At 47.4% G+C, this 11,715-nt stretch overlaps 1 protein-coding gene across 4 annotated transcripts; it reads right to left on the bottom strand.

The window, feature by feature from the left end:
• Nucleotides 1-255: 255 nt before the first annotated feature.
• LOC139998569 (protein N-terminal glutamine amidohydrolase-like) lies at nt 256-11,630 on the bottom strand. 4 transcript variants are annotated; one of them, XM_072030059.1, is made up of 6 exons: nt 11,409-11,630; nt 11,122-11,221; nt 10,312-10,362; nt 8,955-9,103; nt 8,485-8,609; nt 256-1,732 (listed from the first exon to the last, which is right to left on the bottom strand). In XM_072030059.1, exons 1-6 carry the CDS (start codon nt 11,483-11,485, stop codon nt 1,680-1,682), a joined length of 555 nt encoding a protein of 184 aa, XP_071886160.1. In that variant the 5' UTR covers nt 11,486-11,630; the 3' UTR covers nt 256-1,679. The 4 variants fall into 4 exon arrangements, 3 of the variants coding, with proteins under 3 accessions (XP_071886160.1, XP_071886162.1, XP_071886161.1); XM_072030060.1 differs by lacking the exon at nt 256-1,732 and adding an exon at nt 3,617-4,999; XM_072030061.1 differs by lacking the exon at nt 10,312-10,362.
• Between the last annotated feature and the right edge of the window lie 85 nt (nt 11,631-11,715).

Here is an 11,715-nt window from a genome sequence, read left to right as displayed (position 1 = left end):
CTTCTCTTCTTCCTCTGCACCTCAGGACTGAGCTGCTCGGGCTCCGTTTACTGCATAGCAGCTCCCTGGAACAAGGCGTTTGAAAACATCTTCTGGCTAGACACATACCTTAGCATATTAGAAGGTATTTTTAGTACCTCTGGCAGAACGGATCAAACTCGGCTTTCAGCTCTACTAATAGAACCCTGTGGACTGTGCTGGCATCGCCTCGTATTCGTACCGAGGTAGCAGCTGAGTAAAGTTTACTAAATAGTTGTGTTTACTTCACATGAGACAAAAAAAAAACAAGTAGAGAAAAACACCAGAGGGGTTCCTGACGTACAGCAGGCTGGGGTTTTTGTGCTAGGAGCGTGGCTCGGGCTGGTAGACGCTCCGTTTGCTGAAGAAACAGCAGCACACAGCAAGGGCAAAACACGCCGAACGTTGCCGCCCGAGTTTGTGATGACTGTTTTTGCACGGGGATAAATATAACCACGACCATTTCATACAGCAAAACACTCTGTGATGAGTGCATGAGTACAGTATAAGTGGCCTTACTGATTACAGGAGCTATAAGCACGGGCTGGAAACCCTTGTTCCCCTCTGCAAGTCGGAAGCCATGGCAGCGGAGGGAGGTTTTACAGCTAAATTATTAAAAGCCGTGGCAGAGTGGTTTTTCTGGAGGGCTCCGAGTGTGAAGCTGGTGCTCTGCCACCCGACCAGCCATGCCAAGGCGGTGGGAAGCGTGCCACCACAATTACACACTCGGAAGAGGGGAAGGCTGAGCTAACTACCATATTCTTACCGTGTAGGCTGGTTAAAAAAAAAAAAAAAAATGTAACATGTAATGATTCCTGCCTTATTGCAGTGTTTGGCTTCCAGATATAGCCCTGCATGGGAAGGCAGGTATGACGTTGGAGGGAGCCAAATGAGCATTTCCTGCTTGTAAGTCATGTAATGTCAGGAATCTGGCCTGCTGGAAACACCCTGCTCATCACACCCAGCAATGCCACCTCCCTCGGGCCTGGCGAGCACCGGTCCACAGCTCAGGTCCTTTGTGTGCTGATTTTCGGCGGCACGAACCCGAGCTCTGTGTGCCTCCCGCATGGGAAGCGGCTTAGCTCCCCCAGAAACTCAGGGACTTGCCAGAGGCCTTAGATAAGTAGGCAAGATTTGTTTTAGCCGCCCTCAGCATCCAAGGTATTTCCTACTGTAAGAATAAGGAAACATTGAGGATGCTTCAGCTGCCATATTTGTTTATCTTAGGTCAAACCGGGGAGATTTTCCAGAACCGCTGCTGCAGCTGTGCTTTGAGAGGCTGCCCTTCCAGCAAGTGCTCCTCTGCTGACACCATGATGACAAAAAAGCTTCGCTCAGATCTTCGCCGAGCTCCAGGGGCAAGGGCGCAGGCAGCTGCTGAGCAAAGCTGCGCGGATGCCTCCGGACACTCCCCGGGTATGCCTCATTCACCTTGACCTCGGCTGGGCCAGCACGGGGGAAGCCAGGAGGGAGAAGAAAATCACCGGCGCTTGCTCCCTCCAATTTCTGAGCAGGAAATTACCGCAGGCGGACGTGGAGATGGGTTTCACGTTGAGATTCCCCGAGCCTGCGAATCCTAAGTGCCCTAAGAGGGCAACCCCACAAAAGGTGGAGGCAGGTGCTCAGCTGCTGGGGGCTACGGCAATGACCCGGCGGGGTTTTCACACCTCCTGCCTGCTCCTTGCAGTGTCCTTCAACCCACCACCCGCGTTTGCTGGAAAGGCAAGGGGAAAAGGAGAAAACAACCTCACGGCACCGTAAAACGGGGAAATTCGGCCCAATTCATCCTAACAAGGGAAAAGCAGACCCTAGAGCTGACCGTTTTCACAGCAGATGGTTTCACAGCACGCATGAGGTCCTGGCTGGATGACGCCGAGCGGGCGAGCAGGGAAGGGCCCCACAGGCCAAAATGTTCCGACCCGGGCTCTGATCCTGGAATCTGATTCATACGAGTGCAGCCCGGTGCCTCCCAGCTGCTCTACTTAATGGTGCAGATCGGATTGCAGCCTCCCGGGTGCCTAAATTTAGCCCCCAAAACCCATATATCGATTAGTTTGACATCCTCAAGTGCCACGCACCCATTTCAGTAGGAATTACAAACGCTGGTTCGATCCAAAGGCTTGGTTTGAAGGCCTTGGCACGCTCCTCGATGCCCTCAGGGGCTCAGGCTGACAAGGGCAACACGAAACCCGGTGCCCCAACCCTGTGAGACACAGATCACCTCTGCGCCGCTGTGGGATGATTTGTTTTGAGCTGTAACAGCTCCTGGCACACCGTGCCAGCAGGGAGCTGGCCGCACGCTTGCTGCGTGCTGACTGCTCTCTCTGCTGGCCAACTGAAAAATTTTATTTCCACGAGACGGGCCTGCAGAAATGCACCAACCGAGAAAATGTGTGTCAGAAAAATAGAGCTTTTTTTTTTCCCCTAAGGTCCCAAACAGGCACGTAAAAGAGGTTGAATTGAATAAATGATATTCTTAACAAAAAGGAAGCAGCAGAGGAGAAAGAGGCAGGACAGACATGGGTCTTCTGTCCCATCCCAGCTCACTGCATCCATAGTTTGGTGGAAGTGAGAGGACCGACCCGTGGGACAGGGTGACCCCAGCGTGGATGTCAGGCTGTCAGGGCCTTGCCCTAACATTTTCAGTAGCAAACGTTGTAGTGTTGGGTTACTGGAGAATTTCCAGTGACCACCAGCACAGAGAAGCCAGGAGAGAGTGGGACTGTGAGGAACTTTTTTCTGTTTGTTCAATGCCTAATTCAGGGGTGACCGAGTCCAAAAAGCCACCGCACGGGGACTCTCAGCACATAAATACTGTAATAGGAATGGACTACAGAAAGTCAGGACTTCTCTGTGGGAAAGGACAAGCTAAAGAGTGAGTAAAGAGAAAAAGGAACGTTTCTTCATGCTGATTTTTAACTTCTACATTCTGAATAATGGTTGTCTCTGTTCTCCTTAACAGCCTTGATCCTGAAATTAGACCAAACGTGGCAAATTCTCTTATCTGAGTCTCACTAAAGGGAGCGTGCCATGGATTTCAGCCACCAGGAACCAGCTCAGGATGGTAGCTCAGTAGTTTAATCAAGGAGCAAACTCATGTCTGGAGGGATGACAACCTGATGTTCTACAGCTCAATGGCTCTGCTGAGTGACACCCAGGTGCTGGGTTTATGTGGCGAGGTTTTGGTAGTGGGGGGAGCTGCAAGGGTGGCCTCTGTTTACAACAGAGCAACACGTTTATGGTGGGATGTCAACCTCTGATCTGATTTATTAAAAAAAAAGAAGTTGACTCTTTTGTAATAAAAATAAAAGACTTTATTCAGTTCAGTGTACCCTGGGTACTGTATTTGCCCAAACGCTTATTCCATATAAAGAAATGTAAACCATTCATAAATACAATGTAAGAGCAGCAAAACAAATCAAACCACCTGCAACCTGCAGCAGAAAGAGCTTCTTTACTTCACTGTGCTTTCACGGAGCAGCTGAGATGAGTCTGTCTGCCAAACTGGCGCACAAAGTCCGATAAGGGCAGCACTGAGCCCCAGCCCACTTTGGGATTTGTAGCACATACAGCTACCATGAAAATCCCAAGAAAAACTGTTTGAAAGTATAACTCAGAGCAGCTCACAGCACGCTTGCTGAGCAGCAGTCCAACAGCTCTGCAGACCATACAGAGCCACCAGAACCAAATTCCATAGAAATGGAATTTGCTCCAGCTGCAAAAAGCCTGTGTAATTAGGCTCACCATTACAGATAGTGTAAGCGAGGAAGGGAAGACAACGTTTGGGAATCCCATACCCAGCAGTCCCAGCCAACACGCAGCCCCTGCAGCCCTCTTGTTTGCACCATATCTACACCGCAGCACAGCTTTGGGATTTTCTGAGCCCCAGCTCTCAGCACCTGCAAGGTCTGGCCCCTAACTTGACCTTTTCCTTGTCAGCCCCTTTGGGTACTGAACATCAAAAACTCTCTCAACCACAGTCCCACTGCTGCCACAAGTGCCAGCACAAGGCCACTTTCTACTCGACTACGTGGGGATTTAAAATAGCACAAGCCCAGCAATTTTCTGTTGGAACTCAAGAACAACCAGCAGAGGATAACAGTTCCAGCATGCAGGTAGCCTGGTAAGCTTGTTTTCCAGTCCCCAGCTTGTCTTTTCCTCTCAGATGCTTTTATTTTACAATTAATGTGATTACTCGTGTAGTTTAAGATCTGAAAGATAAACAAGTCCCTGCTTTATGTGCACTGAGCATAGCAGAAGAATAATTTAATTAAAATGTTCTGCGAATGGTGAAGAAGCCCAAGGGGGATTGTTCCAGCAGAGTCACAACCAAAGCAGCTGCTGTTAGCAACTTGGGAGCTGCTGTCACACTGTCTGTAGGAAGGGAAACAGTCTCTGACAGTCAGGAGGGTGGTGGCAGGGCATAACACAGTGCATCAGGAGTTTAATGAGAGCAAAACCTGTTGTAACAGGCAAGCAAGAAGAAGAAACAAGCTTCACCGTCCCGCGAAGAGCAGATGGTCTAAAGACCAGTCAGTAGGTGGCACTAAAGCAGTATGAGAGCCATGTAACTGCCTGTAGTGCTCTCCCATCTCCTTTGGTTCAGGAGACAGAAGTCCCCCTTTGTCATCCTTGTTATTCACGTGTCACATCTAAAGGCTGTGCACTTATGTGAGACCTTACAGCTTTAGCCAACAGCTCCGCAAAAACAGACCACCACAAAAGCCTTTTTCTGAAGCAGATAAAAAGTGGCAAAAAATAATAATGAAAAATCTCCTGTTTATTTTTAAGATTTACAACACGCTCACAGTCCTCCTCTGATGCTGTAGGTGTTACACTAGTCTGCATTTGGGCACGCACAGAGCTAAGGCTTCCTCTTTGCCCAAACTCACTTTGTTTACAGTCCGTGAGACCCACCTGGTGCATTCCGAGATCCGTGCACGTTTTCATTTCTTTTTTGATCAAGTCTGACACTTTTGCCCTGAGCAGGGACAAAACAAAAACGCCATCTGATAGTGCACAGCCTAACAGCCACGATACCTGTGGCATCTGCCAACAGGAGTTTTTGGAGTAATTCCAACCTCCAAAGAGGGTGTTGCTGTAACAATATGTGGATGATCTGTTATTGTTAGGACAGGAGAAAGCAGCTGTGAAGGAAGGCACTAACAAGCTATTTGAATTTCTGGGAAAACAGGGCTTGAAAGGATTGGAAAATAAATTAAAATTCATAGAAAAAGAGAAGCCAAATATTTAGGGCATCTAGTGGCTGAGGGGGAATGAAGAATAAATCCAGAGAGGATTCAGTGAGGAAACAGGGGAGGTGATCAGGCATCGGGTAATAGCGAATAAAAGGTTATGGTTTGTTTACTGAAATGCGCTCCTGATTGACAGGCCGCATGCCATTGCACTCGCAAATAAAATAACTTCACAGAAGATCCTGTCTGAAGAAAATTATTTGAGGTGTTTCTCACAACAGTTTTATTTTCAAATGGGAATCAGGTTATAGCACGCATGAGCTGCTTAGATCTGTATCAGTCCTTCTTTCCTTCCGCTAGGATCCTGCCATTACCTTGTGGAGAAGGTACAGAAGGGAACTGCAGCCACCTGCCTGCCCTGTCTAGCAACTGCCCCTTTACAGAAACACATCACACACGGCACCCACACAGTTCCTCAGCTGCCCTATCTGCATTCTTCAGAAATAAACCCCCAGAATTCATGGCTTCTAGGGATTTCAGTAGTAATAAAAAGAACAAAAAGCCTTTACACATCCATTCTGCCTGTGTGCTGCCAAACACCTGGGGAGAACTGAAAATCAAAGCGAGGCTTTTCAGCGTTAGGAGCTGGTGCTACCAGTTGTATCGAAGCAGTAAGACCTGAGTAACTGCAGGGTGCAAGCTGGATTTTACACAGGCTTGCAGCAAGGAGGGCTGATCTCATCGGGACTTAAACCATGCAGAATCAAACCTCATTCATTTGTAGGAGGAAGACTTCAAAGAAAACCCCAGGCTGGGCTAGCCAGCTCCAGAATGGTGAATCCACACCTCAAAACAGATCTTGTTTAGTTTTATTTAAAAAAGCAGGATGAGCACCCGCAGCAGAGGAACAGAGGCCAGAGCACTGCCAACACAAGACTTATTCCAACACAAGAATTATTCCTTTTGAGTTAGTATTAGGAAAAAAAAATGCTTCACTGGTTCCTGATAGTTTATTGGTTGAATTCCAACAGGAATTTCACAGTCCTTTAACACTTCCTGGTAAACTTCATAAAAAGGCATCACTGGTCCCAGTGCCTTGTCCCAGCACCACAGTGGGTATTTACATTACCCTATTTGGCCTACATTTGACTTAAATGCTACAGAATTTCCTTGCCCAAAGTGCTCTATTTGGGCTCAGCAGCTGCTCTGCCCTGAAGAGGCAATATTTCAGTATCAAGAACAAAACCTCCCATCTTTTTAAGTTTACTAAAAGCTTTAAAACCCCACTGGATAAGAGAAGCAGGGTGTGTTGAGTGTAACTAACATCCTTTAAGACGCAGCAGCACCAGAGCGCTGATTTTCTTTAAATACCCTAAGTTCACAAGCTCATTTCTTTTTAACAGTACAATGCTCATATACATTAAAAAAAATATGTATTTATGCTATTTTTTTCAGTCTTCAAGCATTTGTTTAGCATCAAAGACAGACCAAATAGATGTAATATGAGTCCTTGTAACTGATAAGCTTTTGTAGTCATCTTCTCAAGAGCTTATGACTCTGGCTTCTCTAAATGACAGCAATATAACCTCAAGGAGTAATGTAATGCTCTGATCTCACAAATAAATTGGCACTAAAGCCATATACGTGATCAATTCCGCCACCTGTTAAATTACAGTCACCTCTAACACCAGCAGCGAGCAATTTAATCTTCCACAAACACAAATTAGCATGGAAAAGAGAGTACTCTAAGTGGGGAGGAAGCAATTATCCATAAAGGCATTTGGCGTGGATGAACATCAATGTCCCAGGCTGTTTTACACTAACCAAAGGTCAGCCACCTGGCTTCCTATCAAGTTTGAAATCAGGTGCTTTATGCCTGATAAGACTGTGCATACATTGAAGCACACACCATTACGAGGTGCCTCAGGTGAGGAAAGGAAAAACAAAACCAAAGCCTGAGAAACTTGCACTGAGCAAAAGGCAGTGTGAACGAGATGTCCTAGACCTGACAGAGTCTCCTCCTGTTCTGACCCCAATCCCAGAGCTACCCAGCCAGCGATCCTCCACCTTGGGTGGGCGCAGGGTAAGCAGTCACTGTCCCCTGCAACACCCAGGTGACTGCCCAGACAAGAGCACATCACCACAGGTGCACTCAGAGCCTTCCAGGTGGCTGGCAACAGGACAAGAAGCAAAGCACTCGAGTGGGAACACAGGAAACTCTGGTTGCATACTGGAATTGTATTGAATTCATGCCTGGGATCAAATATTGGAACACTGTGCCCAGAGAGGTGGTGCAATGGCCGTCCCTGGAGTTGTTCCAGGCTAGACCAGACAGAGTCTTAAAGCCCCTCAGTCTAATTGCACCGGCTTTGAGCAGGGTCTGGACTGGATGACCTGGGGATGCTCCTCCCAGCCTGGCAAGGTACAGGCTAAGGAATGAAGTACGGCAGCAATCAAAGTCTCTGCATCTTTAGCTACCTACCAACATCCCAAGGATGACCTGGAGGCTGGCTGAGACAGGTGTTTCATAGCCTGGAATTTCTAAAAATGCTTCACAAGGCTGTACCTGTGCTCCCGCCCCCACTCGTAACTCATTTATACCCAAGTGAAACGCCAAACTTTCTTAGAAAGCAACACAAAAACTGTGAATTAACTTGCCTGTAGCTTAAAACCACAATAAACTCGGCTCTAGACACAAGACATGTTCCTTTGACCCCACCTTCTCTAACAGAAATATATGGTAGCATTGTATTATTAAAAAAGCAGCAAAACCAAACGTGCACAGCATCAACAAACTCCACCAAAACAAAACTTCACCACACTTCTCTCCATCTGGGAAGAAAAGGAGAGAATAAGCACATGGCAAACATTAGCCAGCTTGGCAAACACGTGGTTCGAGTAAGCTGAAATGCCGTGTGATAAAAAAAAGTGGGGTAATCACCGTGTTAAAAATTCCCTTTCCAACCCTAGGCAGGTTGCTTGGCCTCTGTTTCAACTCCCCACTGCAACATTTCATACCTCTTACTCTCTGCTCAGTTTCTGAAGACCAGCAGTTCGTGTTTGATAACAGCAGTGGCAGCTGCCAGGAAGCACGCTACACTTTACATGTTCGGAAAAGGCAAGCACTGCAGAGCCCCATTTTGTCCCCATACACTGTGCTGGCTGGATACGCTTCCAAAGCACATGTCCAAAAGCACATTTTTTTATTGCACCCACCTCTGACTGAATCATTCAACTCTGTTAAAAGGAAAAAGGAGTCCTGCCAGCTCACCTGCTGTTTCAATGCAGGGGTACGAGGGAGGAGGTTTCTGCCATTTCCCATCTGCATCTTTCATGTGAGATCTGTCCGAAGCAAACGTCTCCAGGTACAGATCTGCTCGTATCATCCGGATTTTCCTAAACAACAATGCACAATTGTATCAAGAGATATATGTACATAACGCTGCATTAGCCACTCTGGAGAAGAGCCCTTTCTTCCTCCCAGGGAGCCTTAGCTTAGTTAAATACTCCACTCAGAAACACTGGGCTAAGCTGCTGGGCTGTTAAGAATAAACATCAGCAAGGAAGGGCTTTTGATGATTAAACAACAGCAATTAAAGAGCTTTAGAAAAATAATGCAGTGCATTGAGTTTCTTGGAGTATAACAGAAGACTTCTATCAGTATATATCCACAGAGACAACTTCAACTTGGACTTCATGAAATAAAATTCATGCTCTTCATCTTTTTTTTTTTGTCCTCACCTGTGAAATTCAGGATGAAGGCTGTCATCCAGCCTGAAGGCCTCCGTGCTGTACACGTCAAAAGGACAGGGGAATGGCAGCACTGTGTCAAGATCATAAATGAAGTTCTGCTCCCCACTGGAAACATGAAGTAGGATAACGTGGTAGTCCTGGGAAGAACGGTAATTGTCAGGAGTTAAACAGTTGTTAACCAGAAACCGGCACAGGGAGTAGAAAAAAAGCCTCCTGGAAGCTGAGGCTACAGCTTCTCTTCTTTAGAGACTGCTTTCTGATGCTCGGGTATCACGCCTGTGATGTTCCAGCACCAGGAGAGAGGTTTCCTAATGCCTGCCTCAGCCCTCGTGCCTTTTGGTAAGCCTTGCTATTCTCCCCGTTACTTGTAGCCTTCTTTGATATCAGCCTGGGCAGCTAACCTGAAGAGTACGCTAGTCCTCATACCACATCTTTGATTCCTTAACATGTAGGAAACACGGGTATGGCAGGGGGCTGGAGAAACTCCAGTTACTATTTTCAGTGTTAGTTACTTACATTCATTGCAGTTTTCCAAAAAGTAAATTGAAGATACTTGTTGTTAACTCCTATTCCTTCTCAGATCATCCCGATAACACTTGGACCTCTTTTTAAGCCAAGCCTTTTGTACAATATAAACACACTGATAATTTTCCAGAAAATGATTCTGTAAGGACAGAATTTCAGAAATTCACAGATTTTTTTTTTTAAAAAACAGAATTTCTGAAACAAATTGCCACGCAAAATTGATTTTTTCCCTCCCATACAGTATAACCATAACTACACATCTTTAAAAGGAATTCTGTAGTGGCAACTACTGAACTACATTACATTAAACGACACGCCAAAAACTCTGGAAGAGCTTACATACAAGCTGGCACCTGAAGACATGTATTGCTCACGTTTTTCCATCCCATGTCAGACCTATATGGATATTTTCACCCGTCAGCTTGTTACAAGACATCTATTTAACATCCTACAAAGCTGGCGGGCCCCAACAAAACCAGACAGTAATTTTCACAGAACTGTTGTGCACTCTTACCGATGCTAACTAAGCTTTGTCACCTGGTGGTTTTATGGGCCATCTCACTGCTATTTCCCTGTGAACAATAAAAGGGTTGCATTTAGGCTGCTGTAGAAGAATAATAAATACTAATACAGAACTACAGGACGGCTGAGGTCGGAAGGGACCTCTGGCACATACAGAGTGCTTCCTGATGCTCAGGGGGGACATAAACCTAAATTCATTCCAGCAGAGGTATCTAACACTACCCACATCTGATCCTGCAGACCTCAGCTGCAGAGGCACGCACTTAAATACTGACAAAGAAAGAACAGAGGGCCTTACCCAGACAACAGGCTCATCTCCATGCCCTGACTTCTGTTTCCAGAGCGGGACCTGAAAGTTAAGCAATTTGGCATAAACCACTCCTGACTTACAGAGATTAGTTTCGGCTTGGGTAAGTTCTTTGCTAAACTCTGCATTTCATCAGCTTGTGTCAGTGCTGCTGTCAGAAAGCTTGCTCCAGTTTTTATCTTTCAGAAACATTAAACTGGACGCTATTCTGGACCATATAATGTAATATTCCCCCTAACTTGATGGATGACAGGGAAAAATCATCCCACAGCCCTTAGGGGCACCGTGATTCCTTCTTCCCACAATCCAAGCGTGTCAGGTAAGGACATTCATAGAAACATTCAGGTTGGAAGAGACCTTTAAGATCATCTAGCCCAACCTTTAACCTTTAATTAAGATTCATCTGTTGTTTTAGGGCAACTTCTTTTAAGCTTGGAAAGAATGCCATGAACCTTTTGTTCCCCTGAGGGTATCCTTATCCTTGGGGCTTCCAGAGGAGAGAGCAGGGCTCTCTTCTGGTGCAGCAGGTCGAGCTGTTTCCTTTTACTGTTTCTCAGGTTCTGGTGTTGCCTTGATGTCTTGAGCAAATACTGCGTGGGGTCTGGAGGCCAGAAACAAATGAAATTCTTCATGCTCCCAGGTGCTGCTGCCTGCGTGCCTCTCAGCTGCTGCAGGGGGGCCTGGGGCCAAGACTCACCTACCGCAGGCTGTACTTAAAAGGCCTGGGGTAGTTAAAGCGCCTCCCACCTCCCCCCGCCTGTGGTTTACCACCCCCACGGAGCGCACAACTCACCCACTCACCATCCTCCTCTCGTTGGAGATGAAAACCGCGTAGAACTCCTCCACAGGGCGCTCCCCCCGACTCCTGATGTAGTCGCACAGCTTCCACACGTTTTCCTCACTGCAAAACACAACCGTCGACGGCACCGTTTTCTTTTCAATCCCCTTTTCACCTTCACTTCCAGCAACCCAAACCGGGCCGGGAAGGTTTCCCTGCGGGGTTTTTAGCTCCGTTTTCAACTCCCCCCCTCAGCGTGCCGCCAGCCTCCAGTCAGGCGCCGGCCGCCATTTTCAGGCGCCTCCCTTACCAGTAGCAGCCGGTGTAGGCGCAGGCGGCTCGGGGAGGCACCGCCGGCCGGTACCGGTCCTCATCCAGCTCCGCCATGCTCCGGGGGCAGACTTCCCGTGCTGGGGAACGGGGCCGGGCTCCTGAGGGAGCCGCCTGAGGGCGGGCGCGGAGCCCGTGAGGAGGCGGCGCCCGCCTGAGGGGGCGGCACGCGCCGCTTCCCGCCCGCCAAAAGGCTCAAACGGTGCTGCGCCTGCCGCCTGTAACCCTCCGCCGGCAAAGATTTAAAAAATACTTCCAAAAAAAAAAAAAAAAATTTAAAAGAGCGG

Source organism: Anas platyrhynchos, chromosome 33 (assembly GCF_047663525.1).
Source record: "Anas platyrhynchos isolate ZD024472 breed Pekin duck chromosome 33, IASCAAS_PekinDuck_T2T, whole genome shotgun sequence".
In the NCBI taxonomy this organism is placed as follows: Eukaryota; Metazoa; Chordata; class Aves; order Anseriformes; family Anatidae; genus Anas; species Anas platyrhynchos.
The sequence above is the reverse complement of the archived record's forward strand: the minus strand, read 5'-3'. Positions and strand labels throughout refer to the sequence as shown.